This window comes from Delphinus delphis, chromosome 2, assembly GCF_949987515.2.
Source record: "Delphinus delphis chromosome 2, mDelDel1.2, whole genome shotgun sequence".
Lineage (NCBI taxonomy): Eukaryota > Metazoa > Chordata > Mammalia > Artiodactyla > Delphinidae > Delphinus > Delphinus delphis.
In genome coordinates, this window is record NC_082684.1 from 93059277 (window position 1) to 93083153 (window position 23877).

Below are 23877 nucleotides of genomic sequence, written 5' to 3' on the forward strand. Positions count from 1 at the left end.
TAGTTTTTTGATTTGTGGTTACCATGAGGCTCATTATGTTGACCCATAACTATATTTAGTTGCTTTAAACTGATAATCATTTAAATTCAAATACATTCTAAAAGATCTATTTTTTAACTCCTCTCCCACATATTTTGTGTTTTTGATGTCCTAGTTTACATCTTCATGCTTTTACTTTTACTGTTTATTTTAGTTATAATCCCTTTTACAATTTTTGTTTCTCTTTTAATCTATGTACTGGCTTATTTAAGTGATCTTCAGTCCTTATTATATATTTGACTTTCATATTGGGATTTCCCTTTCCTATAAATTCTTGATTCTTTTCTATTTAGAGAAGACCCTTCAATATTTCTTTTAGGGTAGGTTTAGTATTCTGAATTCTTTTAGTTTTTGCTTGTTTGACATATCCTTTATCTCTCTTTCTATTCTAAATAATAATGTTGCTGGATAGAATATCCTAGGTTGCAACTTTTTCCCTTTCAGGACTTTGACTACATTGTGTCACTCCCTTCTAGCCTGCAAAGTTTCTGCAGAGAAATCAACTAATAGCCTTATGGGGGGGGGGGTCCCTTGTAAATGACTGTCACTTGCTGCCTTTAGAATCTTCTCTTTATCTCTAACTTTTGCCATATTAATTATGATATGTCTTGGCATGGGTCTGTTTGGATTCATCTTGTTTGGGACCCCCTGCGCTTCCTGTACCAGGATATCTGTTCCCTTTTTTAGATTTGGGAAGTTTCAGCCATAATTTCTTCAGATATATTTTTGATACCCATCTCTCTCTTCTCTTTCTGGAACACCTGTTATGCGTAGGTTGGCACATTTTACATTATCCCATAGATAGCATATGTTGCTTTCATTTATTTGTCTTTCTGTCTGCTGTTCTGACTGGGTGATTTCCATTATTCTGTCTTTCAGATCACTTATTTGTTCTTCTGTGTCATTTACTCAGCTATCCATTGCTTCTAGATTGCTTTTTATCTCAGAAATTGAATTATCCCTTTCTGATGGTTCATCTTTATAGTTTCTAGTTCCTTGTTGCAATGATCTGCATTTCTATCAATAATCTTTCTTAATTCAGTTAGCATTTTTATTACCACCTTTTGAACTGAGGATCTGGTAGACTGGTGAGCTCTGTTTCATTATTTTTTTCTTTCAGGGGATTTCTCTTGCTCTTTTTATTGGGAGTAGTTTCTGCATTTTCATTTTATCTTTCTGTGTCTCTATGAATTTAGGAGGAACTGTTACCTTTTGTGGGCTTGAAGGGTGTTTTTATGTGGGAGCATCCCTGTGTAGACTCTGTATATGTAATATCTTTGGTGAGAGGGTTGGTTTTGATATGGACACGAGGCACATCTTTCCTTAGGGTGCTGGCTGTTTTCCCCTTGGGGGTGTGGTTGGTGTTGGGTCTAAAGTCTGCAGGGTGTAAGGTGGGACTTCCTCTCTGTCCATGGCTGTCGCCGTCTTGTCAGGGGTAAGGTCTGGTCCCCTGTAGTTAGAGTAGAAACCCTGATATTCAGGCTCAATCAGGCTCCGTTCCCCGAGTGCATGCCCTGACCCAAAGGAGGTGATTGCTAAAGAAAGTGAAGCCCATGCATTCACAGAGGATCGATGTGCTGCCTGTGTAGGCCTCTGAAGCTCCACCTGGATGCAGCCTAAGGTCACATCCCTTCCCCTGTTGTGTTGGTCCTAGATCTAGTGCAAGGCTGTGGAGTGGCTGGGCCAGAGCATTCACTAGTCTAGGACTGGGGTTGGGGCTTTGTGACTACAGGAATTGAGGTGGCTGAGCTGCTGCCAGAGATCTGGGCTGCCTCTGTGGCAGACATCTCATAGGACCTGTCTACCCCAGATCCAGTGCTAAGCTGCAGTGTGGAGTGGGTAGAGCTGGAGCACTCACTGGGCTGGGAGACTAACTGTGGCATGCTCCTGCAGCTCCGCCCAAGCACGCACTGACAATGACCACCACCACCCTAACTGGGTCACACCCCAGACCCCAGTCTGTCTCTGTGTAGCTATCCCAAGTATTTTCCCGGGGCTGGTTGGCCCAGATCTCATGCCAATCTATGGTATGGAGTGAGCAGGAGTGGGTGTTTGCCCCATTCAGATTGGGGAGTGCAGTGAGGTGACAGCTGCCAGTGCAAGTCTCCCTCTGTCATGATTGTTGGTGAGACAGCACACGCACACTCCTTGGAGTAGAGCCTGGCTTCTCCAGCCCTTCCGTCTATCCCAGCAGTTCTCCCAGTAGCCAACAGGGCTTGTCTGCTCTGTGCTGTTCCCGAGGACTGGGACACCCAGATTGTGGCTCGACCTGCTCGCTCCCCCAGGTGAGGGTCCACCAATGCAGAACTTTTCCTTTCAGATTCCTCTCAGGGGTGGGGGTCCCTACCCTATGCCTTTTTTCTGTCCTACCTTGTTACGTGAAGATCTTTCCTGCAGCTATGGTATAAGAGTTCTTCTGCCAGTTTCCAGTTAGTTTTCCTTAAGAATTGTCCCATACATAGATTTTTTTTGGATGTGTTTGTATGGCGAGGTGAGCTCCACATCTCCTTCTCTGCCACCTTGATCCCTCCTCTGGGAAACACAATTTGTAATTGCCTGTAAGAGCTCAAAACTTGGACAGAGACTTTAAAAACACATAGTTATCAACTTTAGTCCTGAATACAGAATTTTTTTCTTTCCAAATAATCTGATAATATTTATGTAAATCTAAAATTTTACTATTCCCCAGTGCATCACCGTCACCCCTCAGGCTTTTTTATCTTCAGGCTCAAAATAATCCCTGGCACCTGAATGACCTCGCAATGGGTATGTGAGTTCATTTGGATCTCATGGGGCCAAAGTAAACTGATAAATGTGTTTCTCTCACAGCTATCCACATTATCTGTTTATAAACAGCCTTATTTAATTTGAACTGAATTTGCAAACGTGGACCATTCCTAATCTTTCCCATCCCTTAAACATAGGTCAAATTGGTTCATTTTATTCTTGACTCTGATCCTAAGAATGATGTACATTTTCCCTAGGCATGTAAAGGAGAAGAAAAAAAAAATCAGTTGATCAGTGGAACAAAAACTCTCCCCAATGAGTTTCCAATAAAGAGACTAAACATCCAACACCACAAGTGCCAAAATATTTAGTAAAAGTTTGCAAATCTTTCAAAAATGTTACAACGCAGTGAAACTAATGACAAATTAGACACTGAAAACTAACATCTAGTTAAGTCTATGCAGGCACGTAGGAGAACAGGGAATATCTAAAAGCATTAACTATGATTAAACCACTGTATTTATTAGGCTCTTTTATATATATCTCATTTGATCCCATTCAGGAAAGGTTATCCCAGACTTGGAAATTAAGGCCAAAAAAAAAGGATTGTGTGAGCCATAATATCATGCTAGCCCATTATCCATCAAGCCCACCCAAGGGCCATCTGACTCTTTTGGGAAATATAACTTTGACTAATAATGCAATAAAGACCAGATTAAGGATTCTGTAAAGTTGAAGTATGATTTATAGAAAATTGATAAGGCATGATCATTTATTTTTGTTTTCTGATAGAGAAATTTACCTCCAAGGTTACAGTTACTATATAAAAATACCTCCAAGGTTATTTCCCTTTAGAATACTAACCAGTTTTAGATCTTACTTTGCAATCTCATTTCATCAATGCCTTTTCCACTGATTACTTAAATTCCAGTTCTTCACATTTGCTCTTGTATTCTGATTGAGTTAAATCGCACTTAACTCATCATCTATTCACATGAGAATTATGTTTTCAATGATTTAAGAATTTGTGCTTTGACAATCCTCGAACAACCACATGAGGTAGGTAGTATATCCTCATTTTACAGAGGAAGAAACTGAGTCTCAGAGGAAGCACATTACCTGCCCAAGCTTACAGAGGTAAGGAGTGACAGAACTGGAGTTTGAACACAAATATGCTTGAATTCCTTTACAGATACTATACTGATGACTCACATATGGACTCAAATTTGGACTGGAACATCTCCAAAAACTCTCAGCTGAATATCAAAACCAACTAACTCTGAATGACCTAAACCTGCATATTTAAATAAGTAATTAAAAAGACTGTTTATTAATTTGTTTGGTTTCAAATCTGAACTTTTAAAAACTGGAAATGTTGAAAATATTTGCACATACATTACATGGAATAGTATCATCAAAGTGTGAAATTCCAGTGCTTTGCTGAGTCCATTAATAGCTCTAGATGAGGCAGAGAAAATAACTACTGAAGTTGTTATAAAAGTCATTGAAAAGTATTTAGAATACTTTCCAGAGTCTCTCTTTGACATTTCATGAACATGTCCCTGAGAATTTTTTGAATAAATTTGACCAAATTGTCAGCCTGGTCTACTGTAAAGATGTTCAGTCTACTTTGTCTCTAGTAGAAAAATGTGGAATACCAACATGTTTTTCTGCTTTTCAGGCATGAAGGTGATTTGTTGTCCTGGCTGAACACACAGGTAGGGATCAAGACCGGACAGTGACAAGCTGCTATAAGTCTGGAAGCACCTTAGTGTACAATGTGTACCTTTTAAATCTTAAAAGTGTATCTTGGGAATGGCTGATCTTACATATAAGCGTTAATCTGTCACAAAGATGCTTTTCAGCTGGGATATATACCTTGTGAATGCACCCTTTTATTCACCTGAAGACCCATTCTCTGTATATGCAGATTTACAAGTGTTTCTCCATAAATAAGATTCTAAAGTACAGATCGATTGGTATCTAGGTTGATAAAAAAAACCCTTGTGCTGGTATTGTGAGGGTTTTGTCCACCAACTCATGAATTGGACAGTGACCTCTGACCTGGTTTTCAGTAGCGCACATCTCTATTGGATGGCACTGGCCACTGTCTGACACAGATTTAGGTTAAGCGAGGCCATCTGCCCCACCCCTAACCCCTGATCTTAAACTCTGGAGCCAGCTAATTTCAGCTCCAGCCGAAGTAAAAAGATAACTGTGTGGTTCAAATTCATCTTGACTCACAGTTTCACTGTTTTATCCTGGCTAAAGCTGCTCACTGTGTCTGTGGTTTTCTTACATAAATTTTCAATCCAGCTAGTGCTATTATACAGTGTCTTTTCCAACCCTGATGTCGGGGGTGGATTTTTAGCTCGCATATTTTTTCCAGATGTGATAAGCTCTCCATAGCCCTCTTGGTGAGCAAAAGCATATCCAGATCTTCTCGAGCTTGATCTCCGAGTCTGAGGCTTTCGCCTACGCAGGGGTCTTGCCTTCTTTTGAGCCTTCTGCCACTGGCGGATCTGGAGACAAAGGAGACCCAGAGTGAGATGAAGCATCCAGATGATATAGACTCCACACAGTGGGCCACTTTGTGAAGTGAAAGCCTTTTCTGTAAAAACAACATCAATGATAACCAAGTACTCAACTTCACTGCAAAATCAAGTTTTTCACCGAAAAGCCAAGCAATTTTCTACCCAAAAGATTACACTGGATACTGGTTAGTTTTTATCTCTACTGAGAGACTATTAAGACCATGAAGAAGTGTTAAGACAAATTTCATTATTGTCCCCATCTAATACATCCACCTTAAGTGAACAGGAACATACTTTTGTACATTTTCTAACGTGCACCAGCCAAATACAGTCAGTATAAAAATTTACAGACCCATATGCCCCAAATAAGTCTTTCCTCTCTCTTTTAAAGGTTCTCAGGATCCAGTAGTCATTAGTAACTGGACTAAGAGAAAATTTAGAAAATGAGAGCCACAAAATTTCAAACTCTTGTGGTAGGTCAAAGTACCATGGGATTTTCAGTGTTTTGATTTCTTTGGGGGGTTTTTGTGGTCTTTTGAAGAGCTCAACATTGTTTGGGTGGGTTTCTAGCATTTCTTTCATTTCCCTATAACGCTGAGGAGGAAGAGAGCCAAGGTTTGGTGCTCAGCACCTTGTTCTTTAGGTCAGCTGATCGATTGCTTGGCTTTTGACTTTCATGTCGGGAGAAAGCCATTAAGCAGAAAATCATGATGTGTCTAAACATAGGAAGAAATGAGCATCATCTTCCTTCAGCTCATCCATCATTTTCTGAGTTGACATCAGAATGAGCTCACAGAGCCAAAGGGAAAGGACAAACATAACAGGGGAATCCACGAATCATTTCAGAAGGAATCTCTTGGTACTTTGGCCCCAGAACATGAAGGATTTCATGATAAGGGAATTTCTACCTCAGTTCTTCTCAGCATCATCAGCCTGGTCACTCACCCCCTCCATATTTCCCCCTTCTCAAGACATAGCTACAAATGCATCTCCTCTTTCTCCTTTCCTCATCTATCTGGGTCCTGACCTAATTTGACATTGTGTTGCTTATACTCCTCCTTCCATAAAATACTGAAATATGTTCTGTCAATCCCTTGACTTAGGTATTTCTAGAATCTGTTCTTTCTGTTTTTCTTCTAACTTTATGTTTTCCAATCCAGCTATCATGTTGCTGTTCCCTTTCTTAATCTGTTCAGAAAGTAACTTCTCTCCCATGTTTAACAATCTGCTACTATATTTCTACAGAAATTTAGAGCCCCTTCACCTAATACTTTGCTTGTCTCTCTTTTACCGTACCCTTTACTTTCCCCAAGTCAGTAACTTTCCCTCTAGCTTGCCTTTGCCTTGGAGCAAATGTCCAAAATGCTGCCAGCAAGCTTGTTTTTTAAAAGTCAACTTTTAAAAATATCCAATCTAACTTGTAATTTACGACTCCCCACCCACATTTAGTGTAGACAGTTATCTTCATTGGCACTCCCAAGGCTAGTATGTTCAGTTGTGGGCAGTTCCAGCTACTGTGATGTGATGCCGTGCACCTGTAGGTGCTGCTGATGGGAAGTTCATTAGCTCTTCTCTGGACTTCTAATCAGGCAGAGGACATGATTCCAAGAGCAAAGAACCAACCTCTCAAGTACCCAGCAGCATTACAACATACCTGATCACTCAGGGTTGGGAATAAATCCACCTTCAAAAATCTGAATGCCACCACAGGCATAACTGAAGCCACTGTCGTTAAGAGAATAACAAGCCAGATGCACTTCTGGGTCAAGGAATGTCGTGCATTTCCTATTATTAAAGAAAAATGAACACTGTGATTATAAATAGAACTGAATTATTGAATTAATTGGTTCTTTGTCTATTCCCATAAGGTCTTTTTTGAAAGGGACTTTTGGACTACCTAGGAGAACCACTGGGTATCTTCCCCAGTATATCATATGCTCAGTGGTGATAAGAGTGCAAGAATGGTAAGATCACCCTTGGGAACTGCTTCACGGCCTGATCACTAGGGGACTGCCAGCCAGAGCCAACCAATCTCTGATCCAGGCTCAGTCCAGCTTCACTCATGAAGCAGAATTCTCCCATCCAGCCTCAAAATCCCTCAACTACAAAGCAGTCATTATTTTTAAAGGCACATTTACCCTTATGGATTCAAACAAAACTACACAATGTATGTTCTGGATTCAGGTACAATCGCAAATACTGGTCTTCTCAACTGGCTATGTCATAAAAGGTGAGCTGTGTCTACTGCAGGGTCAACCTTTTAAATTCAGGCAACAGCCCCCAAAAACCTGCCTCAGAGGGACTTACCAATCTCTCTATCTCATACCTTCACTCGGTTATGAAGTACTCAAGGTTCCAAGGAGATCAGAGATGCTCTTGGGTTTGTGAAAAGAGCATTCTCCACACTGGAAAACCACTGATTCAGCCATTCAATATTCTAGTTCAATAGAGTAGTGAAACTCATTTCCAAGCCTGGAGCCAGTTTTCTTATTTTATACTCACACCTCGTATACTGGGATGTTCATTTAAACAAAGCAATAAGGGTCAGTAAGGCAGACAGACAAACTATACGGAAGATGTCAACCCTACTTACGAACTGTTGTTCCTGTTGGTTTTCTAGGCATATGATACCTCCAATTATCCAGGTTTCCACTCCCAATGCTATAGTTAACACAATTTTAATGGGCTTTGGGTGTGATGCTTGGCTCCTTATTGGAATGTCTGCATTTTCTGTCTTAGGAGGATAGACTCTGCCTACCAAAGAGCACTTGATTCCACTTGCCTGGGCAGAAACAAACTTGACTCAGTAAATTAAATGTCTTTTTGAACTCCCTGAAGCTCAGTACCCCCAGGCATGGCTGGAAAAACAAGCATCACTTTAAAACCACACTCCTGCTTGCTTCTGGCTACTAAGGAAAAAAAAATTTTCTTAAACCTCAATGTTGATTTAAGTTTTGAAAAGTCTCATTGGAACCCAGTAATTAATTCCTGGAATGGCATGTGCTTAGACAGTGGTCCCCACACAAACTACTTTCTCCAGTTGAGGCATTCCAGTCTCATTATGCATGTTCGAATGCTGTCTTAGGACTGGAAGTCTTCTGGTTAATGCACTGAACTTTCAGATTTGGCAACCAAAAAGAAAAGAAAAAACTTAAAAGTAGTTTAAATGGCTCTCTTTTTCCTAATGTGTTTATTCTTATTCACAACCATCATGTTTATACATGGTTGGAACCTTTTGATAAATAAAGGATTAACATTACATGTTAAGTAAGAGAGGTACAATTTAAAGATTTCCATGTACACACAGAGGAAGGAAAAACTTGAATACAACACTCTTAAGCATATACATGCATTTAAATGGAATTGCAATTTCAGGTGCCTTTGGAAATGTATAACCCTATAATCGCTCTTATTTTGCTTTCTACATGAATCAGTCTTCTAAGAATTATTTTTCTAGACTGGATTTCCCAACTAGTGGATGCAAATCTGTCTTGCCTAATCGAGCTCAAGTAGCTTGTCACTATGTATCTCTCTTTTCCACAGTTTGCTGGGATGAACTCAGAAACATCACTGTTACCAACTTATTTCACACACACTAGAGCTTTCAAAACTTCTTTAAAAGTCTATTAATAGCCCCACTGTGTAAAGCTCAGTGGCCCTTGCTGGGAATCATGTTGAAATGTGGAGTGCAATGATAGTATACTCCAAAGATAGACCAGATATATACTCTTTGTAGAATCATAGAATCTCAGGGGTTTAAGGGATTTTAGGAAGTCTTTTGCTACCTATCTGCTGTTCGAAGTCCCCAACCAGTAATCAAGCCACGTTTGCTTTAATCACCATCTTCATCATCATCAAGGCTAACATTTACTAAAAAAGTATTATGTACCAGGCTACATGCTAAGCATTTCATATGCATTGTATCATTTAACCCTCACCAATTTGCTATAAAAGTAGGAACTATTAACATCCCCAAGTTTAGAACTGAAGACATTAAGGCATGAAAAGGAAAAGAAACTTGCCTAAGGTCACACAGCTTATAAGTGGCAGAGATGACACTTGAACACTGGCTGTCTAACTACAGAGACTATTCTTGGTGCCACTCATGGACTATGTCCGGCAATTTTTAAAAGGCTCTAAATTATACATTTCTTTTCTAAATGCAAATAAGTTCCACAGGTAAACTTAGGCAGAAATGTCAGTGATAATGTGGCATAAAAGGGAAAGCCTGGCATTTCTTTCTCTTCCCTCTATCATACATGAACTTCACAGGTTTTCAGGTATCCCTGATCTATATGTGCTATGCCTGTTATTTGGAAAGGGACAGTCTACTGCATCTGGGCTGTTAGGAACCTGTAAGCAGCTATCTCAGTGATTCTGCATCTAGTAGGGACAGCAAAACCTAATCTTTTGGAGCTCACTTCAAGCCTGTAAGCCCTCAGATGTCTGGCTCAATCAATTCCTAGAGACAGAATTATTGGTCATCCCTAATCCCACCAAAGAAAATAAATTACAAAGACAAATAAATGACAACTTGACACTAGGCCCCAGCAAATAGCGGGACTCACTTACCAACAAACGGAAACTGCCTTGGGAAGATGCCAAAGAGGCCATTACTGTGCATGGTAAATAAAATGGAGAAATAAGTGGCAATGCTGCCCCAGACGAAGACATGATTAATGATAGTCCAGTAACTGGTATCCAAGGCTATCTGTAAATAAAGTCAAACACAAAGGGGAGATTGTTGAGGATTAAAAGAGCATCATTTTACTGAGTAATGTTTCCTCAGAACTGTTCTGTGAGAAGACAGTGGCACATGTCTAGTTTCCAGCCAACCATAGGCCTTACCACTTTCTGCACAACACAGGGGACTAATGTGACATTCCCTGGTAGACAACTGACTTTAGGACTTATATCTGCAAGCCATTATATCTAGCAACGTTGAATCAAAAATCAGGAAATAAAATGTTAAACTTCTTTTAAGTGAGAAATAAGAAAGCAGGATGGTTTCTAATTTCAAAGCTACTTTCCAAATTGCCCTCAAAATTTTTCTATTGGAAAACTATTTTTCATAGTGAGCAAGTGCAACATTTTAAAATCTGTACATAGGGCTTCCCTGGTGGCACAGTGGTTAAGGATCCACCTGCCAATGCAGGGGACACGGGTTCGAGCCCTGGGCTGGGAAGATCCCATATGCCGTGGAGCAACTAAGCCTGTGCACCACAACTACCGAGCCTGCGCTCTAGAGCCGGTGAGCCACAACTACTGAAGCCCGTGCACCTAGAGCCCGTGCTTCGCAACAAGAGAAGCCACCACAATGAGAAGCCCGTGCACTGCAAGGAAGAGTAGCCCCCTCTCACTGCAACTAGAGAAAGCCCACGCGCAGCAATGAAGACCCAATGCAGCCCTCAAAATAAATAAATAAATAAATTTAAAAAAACTAAAAAAAAAATTTGTACATAGATTTTCATATGACCATTTTGATACAGGTATAATCTGTTTACATCAATATTCTAATTCATTTTGGTTATCATTTCTCTTAAGTTATTCAAATAATAGTAAAGAAAAATCCTTAATCCACTTAAGGCATAAAATTCAGAACCCGGGGTTCATGGTGATCTGGAAACATGCTCACAAGCCCTTCTCCCTTCCAATAACTTATTATGGCAGTAGAGCTGCAAAACAGTAACCTGTTATGGGGAAACCAAGAGAGCCACTGGTGAATATGAACACTTGAGTTCTCAGAGAAAAAAAAGTAGGTTCTAGCATCCTTATTTGCATATCAGAGGCACCAAATGGTCCAAGTGAAGGTTTGCATTTCTAGCACAGTCTGATGCAAGGCCACAGATTTATTGCCTGCCTGAGGGGGCTCTACCTACATAGTAAACAGATTCCGCTCTGCACATGGAGACATACTTCCCCTTCCCACATGACGTTTACTGTCCTTTAAAATGATGCCCCATATAAAGAATGCTAAGACCAATCACAAGCACTGAAATTGAAACTGTGATTAAAAATCATCCAACAAACAAAAGCCCAGGACCAGATGGCTTCACAGGGGAATTCTATCAAACATTTACAGAAGAGCTAACACCGATTCTTCTCAAACTCTTCCAAAATATAGCAGAGGGAGGAACACTCCCAAACTCATTCTATGAGGCCACCATCACCTTGATACCAAAACCAGACAAGGATGTCACAAAGAAAGAAAACTACAGGCCAATATCACTGATGAACATAGACGCAAAAATCCTCAACAAAATACTAGCAACAGAATCCAACAGCACATTAAAAGGATCATACACCATGATCAAGTGGGGTTTATTCCAGGAATGCAAGGATTCTTCAATATACACAAATCAATCAACATGATACACCATATTAACAAATTGAAGGAGAAAAACCATATGATCATCTCAATAGATGCAGAGAAAGCTTTCGACAAAATTCAACACCCATTTATGATAAAAACCCTGCAGAAAGTAGGCATAGAGGGAACTTACCTCAACATAATAAAGGCCATATATGACAAACCCACAGCCAACATTGTCCTCAAGGGTGAAAAACTGAAACCATTTCCACTAAGATCAGGAACAAGACAAAGTTGCCCACTCTCACCACTATTATTCAACATAGTTTTGGAAGTTTTAGCCACAGCAATCAGAGAAAAAAGGAAATAAAAGGAATCCAAATCGGAAAAGAAGTAAAGCTGTCTCTGTTTGCAGACGACATGATACCATACATAGAGAATCCTAAAGATGCTACCAGAAAACTACTAGAGCTAATCAATGAATTTGGTAAAGTAGCAGGATACAAAATTAATGCACAGAAATCTCTGGCATTCCTATAAACTAATGATGAAAAATCTGAAAGTGAAATCAAGAAAACACTCCCATTTACCACTGCAACAAAAAGAATAAAATATCTAGGAATAAACCTACCTAAGGAGACAAAAGACCTGTATGCAGAAAAGTATAAGATGCTGATGAAAGAAATTAAAGATGATACAAATAGATGGAGAGATATACCATGTTCTTGGATTGGAAGAATCAACATTATGAAAATGAGTATACTACCCAAAGCAATCTACAGATTCAATGCAATCCCTATCAGACTACCACTGGCATTTTTCACAGAACGAAAACAAAAAATTTCACAATTTGTATGGAAACACAAAAGACCCTGAATAGCCAAAGCAATCTTGAGAACAAAAAACGGAGCTGGAGGAATCAGGCTCCCTGACTTCGGACTATACTACAAAGCTACAGTAATCAAGACAGTATGGTACTGGCACAAAAACAGAAAGATAGTTCAATGGAACAGGATAGAAAGCCCAGAGATAAACCCACGCACATATGGTCACCTTATCTTTGATAAAGGAGGCAGGAATGTACAGTGGAGAAAGGACAGCCTCTTCAATAAGTGGTGCTGGGAAAACTGGACAGGTACATGTAAAAGTATGAGATTAGATCACTCCCTAACACCATACACAAAAATAAGCTCAAAATGGATTAAAGACCTAAATGTAAGGCCAGACACTATCAAACTCTTAGAGGAAAACATAGGCAGAACACTCTATGACATAAATCACAGCAAGATCCTTTTTGACCCACCTCCTAGAGAAATGGAAATAAAAACAAAAATAAACAAATGGGACCTAATAAAACTTCAAAGCTTTGGACAGAAAGGAAACCATAAACAAGACCAAAAGACAACCCTCAGAACGGGAGAAAATACTTGCAAATGAAGCAACTGACAAAGGATTAATCTCCAAAATTTATAAGCAGCTCATGCAGCTCAATTACAAAAAAACAAACAACCCAATCCAAAAATGGGCAGAAGACCTAAATAGACATTTCTCCAAAGAAGATATACAGACTGCCAACAAACACATGAAAGAATGCTCAACATCATTAATCATTAGAGAAGTGCAAATCAAAACTACAATGAGATATCATCTCACACCAGTCACAATGGCCATCATCAAAAAATCTAGAAACAATAAATGCTGGTGAGGGTGTGGAGGAAAGCGAACACTCTTGCACTGCTGGTGGGAATGTGAATTGGTTACAGCCACTATGGAGAACAGTATGGAGGTTCCTTAAAAAACTACAAATAGAACTACCATATGACCCAGCAATCCCGCTACTGGGCATACACCCTGAGAAAACCATAATTCAAAAAGAGTCATGTACCACAATGTTCACTGCAGCTCTATTTACAATAGCCCAGAGATGGAAACAACCTAAGTGTCCATCATCGGATGAATGGATAAAGAAGATGTTGCACATATATACAATGGAATATTACTCAGCCATGAAAAGAAACAAAATTGAGCTATTTGTAATGAGGTGGATAGACCTAGAGTGTGTCATACAGAGTGAAGTAAGTCAGAAAGAGAAAGACAAATACTGTATGCTAACACATATATATGGAATTTAAGAAAAAAGAAATGTCATGAAGAACCTAGGAGTAAGACAGGAATAAAGACACAGACCTACTAGAGAATGGATGAGGATATGGGGAGGGGGAAGGGTGAGCCGTGACAAAGCGAGAGAGAGGCATGGACATATATACATTAACAAACATAAGGTAGATAGCTAGTGGGAAGCAGCCGCATAGCACAGGGAGATTAGCTCGGTGCTTTGTGACCACCTGGAGGGGTGGGATAGGGAGGGTGGGAGGGAAGAGACGCAAGAGGGAAGAGATATGGGAACATATGTATATGTATAACTGATTCACTTTGTTAAAAAGCAGAAACAAACAAACAAACAAAAAAGAATGCTGGCAGCCATGATGAAACTGCAGGGGTGCTAAAGGGACAGCCTTTACTTTCCTCAAGAGGCCTGAGAACAGAGAGCCCTGTTTTCCATGCCTCAGCAAAGAGATGCTGGCTTTCCAGTTCATTTGTTGAGAGATCAGACCAAAATATGCAGCTGTACCTTTCACCACCTGTCAGTTCATCAGCATTAAGAGACACCAGTAGCCTGACCTGTGTGGGTATGAGTAGGCAAAGAAAAATCACAACCAATTTAAGAGGATGCAATTGAAAAAAAACAAGAACAGGTGGCTCCTGTTGAGGCAGAACTAATGGGAAAGACAGACAAGCACTATAACAACAACAAAAAATGTAATAAGAACTCTTAAGGAGATGCAATTAGATCATAGAAAAAAATTCTGGAAGAAATAAAAGCATTATTTCTGAATTTAAAAATTCAGTAGAGAAACCAAACAATAATAGTCACTGATGAGAACTGAATTAATATTCTGGGAAAAACAACTGGAAACAATATTTCATAACTGGGCAAAAACTTGAAGAAATGGGAACCAGGTGCAAAAAGATATGAGACATGGGTGGCAAATCCATAGATGTCAGACCCATGGGCCCAATATAAGAAATAATGGCATCGTAGAAAGAGGAAAAGGAAGAAAGAGAGAAGTAGCAATCAAAGAAATGACAGAGAAAACTGCTCTGGGATAACAAACGCAAAGATTTTCAGATTGGGAGGGTACTGTAAATTCTAGGAAAATCAGTGAAAGAAGTTATGTTCTGGCGACATTTGTGAAGTCGAAGGATAAAGAACATAAGCTTCTAGACACAGAAGATATTACTTACAAAGGAAAGAGAATCAACTTAATATCAAACTGCTACACTGAAATGGATGTAGTGGAAAATCATTTACAAAGTTCCTAAAGAAAAATGCTCTGATTTAAGAATCTTATGCCCATCCAATATATCATTTAGTAAAGATAAAGAAAGATTTGAACTCAAAAGTATAACATCTATGTACCCCTTCTGCAGAAATTACTCAAGCTTAGACAGAGAGGGAACGATGTTAATGCTGCTCTCAAAATGAGCTTATTCACAAAATTCCTGAAACTTATTCTGTGTGTTAAGGACAGCAGTGTCTGATTGAAGCCATGATTTCACGATGGATGCCTTAGCTGTGTCAGAGGCTTCCAAGTCACTCCATTATCTCCTCCTCTGCTACAGAATTCAACACAGGGGAACTAGGCATGAAGAGTTCACAAAGCACCCATATGCTTTATTTAGTTGTGAAACAGACAAACAGAACTCCTCTTTGAGTGGAGAAATATGGTTCTGATTTTGGATGCTACCTGTCTGACTCAATTTTGGACTTCCAAGATGTCTAGTGTTAGATGGCTTTGGTTTGAACTTAATGATACTCACTTAGATGGACCAAGGCATGGCAGAGATGCCATTTAAGAGCAGTATATTTACATCTGATTCATTCAATCTATTAAATATTTATTGAGTCATGAAAAGAAAGTCTGGGGTTTAACAAGATCTTTCATTGGATGTAAGAGGCTAAGATTTGTAAAAGACATTGTTTATAGGATAGAAAAAGGACTCACCACAGGCAATTCAAACTCTATAAAAATTAAGCCCTTGACTTATACTTTCCCCTTCAAAAAAACACCCCCAAAAAAAACCACACACAAAAAAAGACAAAAAACAGAGGTCACATGGCTTAATGTATCCACTCAGAGGTACAGACTTCAATGGATTGGAAAGCTTTTGTAAATTCTAACTCAATACCTAATGGTATTGTCCACCATTTGCATAAAAGAGGAAACAGAAACAAACTCAAGATGCCTGATGAAGATCAATGGATCATCAGGAATCATTCTTACCAGATGGGAATGTAAATTGGTGCAGCCACTATGAAAAACATTATGGAGGTTCCTCAAAAAATTAAAACTAGAGTTGTCATTATAATCCAGCAATCCCACTCCTGGGCATGTATCTGGACAAAACTGTAATTTGAAAACATACATGTACCCCAGTGTTCATAGCAGCACTGTTTACAATAGCCAGGTCATGGAAGCAAGTGTCCATCAACACCAAGTATCCACTGACAGATGAATGAATAAAGATGAATGTGTGTGTGTGTGTGTGTGTGTGTGTGTATACACCCCCACAGTGAAATACTACTCAGTCATTAAAAAGAATGAAATAATGCCATTTGTAGCAACATGGATGGACCTAGAGATGATCATACTAAGTGAAGTAAGTCAGAAAGAGAAAGACAAATACCATATGCTATCACTATATGTCAAATCTAAAATATGACACAAATAAACTTATTTACAAAACAGACTCACAGACATAGAGATCAGACCTGTGGTTGCCAAGGAGAAGCGGGGGTTGGGAGAGGGATGGATTAGGAGTTTGGGATTAGCAGATGCAAACGACAGTAAGTCCCCTACATACGAACCTTCAAGTTGCGAACTTTCAAAGATGCAAACGTGCGTTCACAAGTCCAGTCACATAAGTTAGTTCATGTGTCTGGTGTACATTGTCACGTGTGTGCATCCTCTACAAGTGGTTGTGCTTTTGTGTACTTTACTGTATAGTACTGTATAGAGTACAGTAGTACAGTATCTTTATTTCAAGCTAGATCTGCAAGAGGACGACTTCATTGAACTCCTTGCTGTGCAACACGAGGAGCTGACTAATGAAGACCTGATGGAATTGGAGGCCCAGAGAAAGGATGAAGAGAGACAAGAGGGAGAAGAAGTAACTGAAGAACCGAAGAGATTCACGATGCAGGAAATGGCAAGGGGTTGTTTATTTGAGGAGGCACTGTTAGTTTTTGAGGCACAGGACCTGAATGTAGAATGGTACGTGAAGGTTGCAGCGGTCATTCAGAATGCAATCCAGTGCTACCATGTCATCTATGACTAGAAAAGAAGAGCTACTACCCAGACATCACTGGATCGTTTTTTCAAGAGGGTAGATAGATTGAATCCAGCAAGCAACCAGAACCTACGCCATCAACGTCAGGCATGCGTGAAATAGCAGCTTGTCCTCCGTCTCCTATTGCTGACGATCCTTCAGCTCTACCATCTCCCACCTTCTCTCCCTCCTCGAGTAACTCTCCTTGCCTGTTCACTCGATGCCAGCCCCTGTATGCCAGCTGTTGTACTGTACTCCTGTACTTTTCAAGGTACCGTATTATAAGATTAAAAATGTTTTCCTTATTTTTGTGTTTGTTTTTTATGTATTATTTGTGTGAAAAGTATTATAAACCTAATACAGTACAGTACTATATAGCTGATTGTGTTAGTTGGGTATCTAGGCTAACTTTGTTGGACTTAGGAAAAAATTGGACTTACGAACCGAACGCACTCTCGGAACAGAACTCATTTGTATGTAGGGGACTTACTGTATTATACACAGAATGAATAAAGAACAAGGTCCTACTATATAGCACAGGAAACTACATTCAATATCCTGTGATAAACCATAATGGAAAAGAATATGATATGTATGTGTATAACTGATTCACTTTGTTATAAAGCGGAAACTAACACATCATTGTAAGGCAATTATACTCCAATAAAGATGTTTAAAAAAAAGTATGAAAAAGAATATATTTATGTATAACAGAATCACTTTGCTGTATACCAGAAACACAACATTGTAAATCAACTATGCTTCAATAAAATGAATTTTTAAAAAATCATTCCTACCAGGAAAACTTCTATGAATTTGAGATGCAGATGTGCCATATACATAGCATTGAACCTCTTGATAATTCCACAGAAATGTACTGCCAAGTAAACGTTATATCTCACTTTGAAACCTGGAAGTTACTAAGTCTTATAGAAGTCATGGGAAAGTTTCTGTTATCATTGGAAAAATTTTCTTCCAAGAAGACAGCACAAGGAGGAAGCAGTAGTATAATCATTTCTCTTCACATACAACGCGCAGTCCCAAGAAGTGATTGATTCATTGTGAGGTTTCCACTAACATGGAGGTTATAGACATCCAATGCTAATCTCCTACATCTGGAAATTTATGTTAAAGCTTCCTGTTTTAATCTCAAAATGTGTAGTTAAAAAGAAAACCCCAGTATTCCTTTAAAATTACTGTCAACAAATGAAACAGAATTTTAAAAGGTGTAAAGACATCAAGTTAAGATATTTTCACCAGTAGGTTACCTGCACACTGACCACAATGACCAAAGACGTGGCCATGGTCACTGCAAAAGACTGGTAGTCTGCAATGTGCTGTCCATCTTCTCCAGCCACGTTGTAAAAGGCCCCATATGGGATGAAGAAAAGGACTAACGAGGTGTAGATTCCATGTGCCACGCAGATGAAAAATTTATGCTTGTTAAAAAGTAGATTCAGCTGTCCAGGTTTGTAGAGCTGGGGACAATCCATGCTATTCTGGTCATTAACATCCTGTCAACAGAGAGTTACTTCAGTGGAAGAGGTTTGAGAATTTAGAGCTACCCTGACTTTCCTATCTCCAGAAATAGCACATGCATATCTAAGCATGCCCTAATACACACTACTCACTATTTTGTTTTCATTCCCACAGTAACCCAAAGGATAATAAAATGATCCCTATTTTATATAGGGAACTTGAATCTCCAAGAGATTCATGAGAAGCCACCCAGCTCTTATGGCAGAACCAGAACTTGACTGCACGCAGATATTTGGCTTCAAACTGAAGTTTCTTTCCTGTACTCTCCTGCAACTGCATGCATGCTCCCAGAATTCTAGTACATCCTGTGCAGCCAGTGGGCCCCAGGGGTTAATTGCCAACGCAGTGAGTGGTAGTGACCAGGGGATGTCAGCAGAGAGCTGCAGAGTCAGAACTGGCCAACCAGAGTTCCCAACTTTGGGGGAAGCGTGAGCAGGAGGAAGGGAACTGGGAAAGGGGGAACTGAATGTGGGACTCCAGGTGGAAGGGAGCTGAGCCTGAAGAGGTGAGTGTTCTACCCAGGGAGGATTCCACGGGCAGTTACCAGGTGTTCAGGACAAAGAATTTAGACGGAATGAGAAGGCGTCATGTCTGGGCCCAACAGAGTCCTGGGAGAAACTAAAGCTGTGCTTCTCAAACTTCATGTACACACTAATAACCTGGGGTACAGATTATAATTCAGTAGGTTTGGGGTGGGGCCTGAGACTGCATTTCCAACAAGCTCCAAAGCAATGCTGATGACCACACTGTGAGCACCACAGCCGAACACCCCAGCCAAAAAGTACGGCAAGGACTGACCACTGGCAACATCACAGGGTCATGGGTAAGGTGAAGCAGGCAAAGAGGGAGCAACATAGGCATGAACTCTGGGAGCAGACCAAGTTCCCCTTCCTGCTTGTGGGATGACCCAGGCCTTGCCAAATGGAGTCCCATGAAGAACATTGACGTAGTCTCTTTGGGAAGTCCAGTTTTGAGATGCTAGTGGGTGCTTCTTTCCCCAGTCCAGTGACTGATAAGGTTATATACACAGGCTTTGAAGCCAGACAATCCGGAGTTCAAACCCCAGCTCTGCTGCTTAGCAGGGGTGTAGTCTTGGACCTGTCACTTAAGCTGTGTGAGCCTCAGTTTCCTCATCTCCAAGGAGTATAAACGACAGCATCTCCCTCACAGGATCACTGTCATGATGAAATGGGTACGTATTCAGCAGAGCTCTTACCACAGTTCTTGTAATTAAAAAACAGATGCTTCTATAAATAATAACAAAAGAATGATGATAGTAATAGTAACAACAGTAATAGTGTTGCAATCTCAGAGTCAAGTGGCCTATTGCTGGGTTGAGTTCTGTCACATTTTGGCCATGTGACTTTAGGAAAGTAACCTGAACTTCTGAGTTTTGGTTTCCTCCTTATAAAATGAGCAGACCCACAGACGGTCACTGAGGCCTTCCAGCATAGCATCCCATGATCTGGAGATCAGTTTAAGCGCCAGAGTTTGACAAAGCAGGACAGGATAGGCGTATACACTCAACTTGGTGGCAATAAGGGGCCTTATTATACACACAGTTGACCCTTGAACAACATGGGTTGGAAGTGAGCAGGTTCACTTCCACACAGAATTTTTCAATAAATATGTACTACGTGATCCACTGTTGGTTGAAACTGCGGATGCAGAACCATGAATGTGGAGGGCCAACTGTATAACTATAGGAGGATTTTTGACTGCATGGGGATGGGGGCCAAGGTGAGGGGGACCCCTAACCCTTCTCTTGTTTCAAGGATCAACTGTATATTTTTTTCTCTATATCTCTTAGCCCTTAGGTTGTTTCCATATCTTATTTATTATAAATAATGCTTCAATGAACATAGGAGAGCATATATCTTTTCAAATTAGTGTTTTCGTTTTCTTCGGATAAGTACCCAGAAGCGGAATTGCTGGATCACTTGGTAGTTCTATTTTTAATTTTTTGAGGAACCTCCATACTGTTTTCCATTCTGTTCAGATTTTATACTTAATCATAGTTCGGTCTTGGTAGGATGTATGTTTCTAGGAGTTTATCCATTTCTTTAAGTTGTCCAATTTGTTGGTGTATAACTGTTCATATTAGTCTCTTAGGATCCTTGTATTTCTGTGGTCAGTTGTCATATCTCCTCTTTTATTTCTGAATTTATTTATTTGAGTCCTCTCTCTTCTTTTCTTGGTGAGTCTACTTAGAGGTTTGTCAATTTTGTTTATCTTTTCAAGGAACCAGCTCTTAGTTTCATTGATCTTCTCTATTGTTTTCTTAGTCTCTATTTATTTCTGCTCTAATCTTTGTTATTTCCTTCCTTCTACTAACTTTGGGCTTTGTTTGTTCTTCTTTTTCTAGTTCCTTGAGGTATAAAGGTAGGTTGTTTATCTGAGATGTTTCTTGTTTCTTGAGGTAGGCATTTATTACTATGAACTTCCCTCTTAAAACTGCTTTTACTGTATCCCACAAATTTTGGTATGTTATATTTCCATTTTAATTTGTCTCAAGGTTTTTTTAAATTTCCTTTTTGATTTCTTCTTTGACCCATTGGTGTTCAGTAGCATGTCACTTAATCCCTACATATATGTGAATTTTCCAGTTTTCTTCATGTAATTAATTTCTAGTTTTATACCACTGTGGTTAGAAGGATGCTTGATATGATTTCAATCTCTTAAATTTATTAAAACTTTTTTGTGGCTTAACATATGATCTGTCCTTTAAAATGTTCCATGTGCACTTGAGAAGAATTTGCATTTTGTTGCTTTTGGAGGTAATATTCTATATATATACATTGGGTGTATCTGGTATAACATGTCATTTAAGGCCAAAGTTTCTATATTGATTTTCTGCCTGAATGATCTATCCATTGATCTAAGTGAGGTATTAAAGTCCCTTCTATTATTGTACTGCTGTCTATTTCTCACTTTATGTCTGTTAACATTTATTTTATATATTTAGGTGCTCCTATGTTAAGTGCGTAAATATTTACAAATGTTATATTCTATTATTGGATTGATTCCTTTATCATTATATAATGCCCATCTTTGTCTCTTATTAGCCTTTGTTTTAAAGTCTATTTAGTCTTATATAAGTATAGCCACTCCAGCTTTCTTTTGGTTTCCATTTGCATGGAATATCTTTTTCCAGCCCCTCACTTTCAGTTTCTGTGTGTCTGCATCTAAAGTGAGTCTCTTGGAGGCTGCATATAGATGGGTCTTGGGTTTGTTTTGTTTTGTTTTTTTTTAATCCATTCAACCACTCTATTTGTTTTGATTACAGAATTTAGTTCATTTACATTTAAAGTAATTATTGATAGGTAGGTACTTATTGCCATTTTGTTAATTGTTTTCTGGCTATTTTTGTAATTCCTTTCTGTTCTTCTTCTCTTGCTCTCTTCCTTTGTGGTTTGATGACCTTCTTTAGTGATATGCTTATATTTCTTTATATTTTGTGCATTTACTATAGGTTTTTGCTTTGTGGTAATACAAGGCTTATAAATAATACCATATCTATAATAGTCTATTTAAGTTGATAACTGCTTAAGTTTGATTCCATTCTAAAGCTCAACATTTTTACTCTCCCCCCACATTTTATGTTTTTGATATCACATTTTACATCTTTTTATCTTGTGTATTACTTAACTAATTATTGTAATCATAGTTATCTCTACTACTTTTGTCTTTTAAAATTCATACTAGCTTTATAAGTGATTAAACCACTACCTTTACTATATACAGTTGACCCTTGAACAACACAGGGTTAAGGGCAACAATGCTCACACAGTCAAAAATCTGAATATAATTTATTGTCGGCCCTCCATATTCATGGTTCCACATCCGTGGATTCACCCAACTGTGGATTGTGTACCCACACAGTTCAAAACTGTGTTGTTCAAACCTTTCGACTGAGATTTATTCCTTCACATGTTTTCTTGTTACTAATTAGCACCTTTCTTTTCAGATTAAAGAAGCCCCTTTAACATTTCTCATAAAGCTGGCTTAGTAGTGATGAATTCCTCTATCTTTTGCTTGTCTGAAAAACTCTTTCTCTCTCCTTCAATTCTGAATGATAATCTTGCCAGGTAGAATATTCTTGGTGAAAGTTCTACCTTTCAACTTTGAATATATCATGTCACTCCCTTTTGGCCTGCAAAGTTTCTGCTGAAAAAAATCTGTTGATAGTCTTATGGGGGTTGCCTTGTATATAATAAGTTGTTTTTCTCTTGCTCCTTTTAATATTATTTCTTTGTCTTTAACTTTTGACGGTTTGACTACAAAGTGTTTTTCTGTGGGTCTCTTTGGGTTCATCTTATTTGGAACTCTCTGAGCTTCCTGGGTCTGGATGTCTGTTTCCTTCCCAGGTTGGGGAAGTTTTCAGTCATTATTTCTACAAATACAATTTCTGCTCCTTTCTCTCTCTCTTCCCCTTCTGAGACCCATATAATGTGAATGTTGGTCTGCTTGATGTTGTCCTGTAAGTTCCTTAAGCAATCTTCACTTATTTTCATCCTTTTTTCTTTTTGCTGCTCTGATTGGGTGAGTTCCTGTCTTCAAGTTGACTGATCCTTCCTAATGTTTCATCTAGTCTGTTGTTGAATCCCTGTAGTGTATTAATCAGTTCAGCTCTTGTATTCTTCAGCTCTATGACTTCTATTTGGTATTTTCTTACATTTTTCATCTTTTTGTTGAAGTTATTGTGTTCATGCATTCTTCTCTCTCTTTAAGATCTTCTCACTAAGATCATTGCTTTTCTCTGTTTCTTCATTTTGTTTGACTCTCTGTGTTTGTTTTCATACAGCTGACAAAACAAACACTTCTCCCTGTCTCCAAGAGTGGCCTCATGTAGGAGACAGACCTTATTGTTCAACCCTGCCCCAGCTCTTTGTTGTCTCTCAAACCTTCATGCTTGTTCAAAGAGCCTATTATATTTTTAACAGCTCTCAGTAGTTGAGAATGTGCCAAGACATGTCAGTGTCAGGGTCAGATTATAGCACCTAGATTCAGGTTGATGGGACTCTAGACCCTCAAGCAGCAGTTTTGAAAAACATGCAAATATATACCTGTGGGACTGCAAGAATGAGCCTCGCTGGCCACGAGAAGCAGGCGATCTAGGAGGTTCCCTATGCCACAGTCACAAAAGTCAGGGCTCCAGATTAATGCACAAGCTCTTTTCTGGGAGATGGCAGAAAGCTGGAGCAAGGCAGAGGGAGCAGACCAAGATGGCATCCACAGCTTACATTCCTTGAGAGCAGCTTCCTCAGCCACTAGGAGTGTGCCAAACCTGAAGCCTGCCCCTCAGGCTGAAGCTCCAGGACAAACAAAGAGTTCCTT

The 23877-nt window shown here is 39.3% G+C and overlaps 1 protein-coding gene across 1 annotated transcript in view; it reads right to left on the reverse strand.

Annotated features, from left to right (window-relative positions):
- Window positions 1–3123: 3123 nt before the first annotated feature.
- The window catches only part of ATP8B4 (ATPase phospholipid transporting 8B4 (putative)), a 366096-nt gene continuing 345342 nt past the window's right edge, over window positions 3124–23877 (reverse strand). Inside the window, exons 26-29 of the mRNA XM_060005221.1 lie at window positions 18270–18515; window positions 9873–10011; window positions 6955–7085; window positions 3124–5288 (exon numbers count right to left, since the gene is read on the reverse strand). Coding sequence (XP_059861204.1) covers window positions 5007–5288; window positions 6955–7085; window positions 9873–10011; window positions 18270–18515 — 798 coding nt within the window. The 3' untranslated portion in view covers window positions 3124–5006. The remainder of the gene's footprint in view (window positions 5289–6954; window positions 7086–9872; window positions 10012–18269; window positions 18516–23877) is intronic.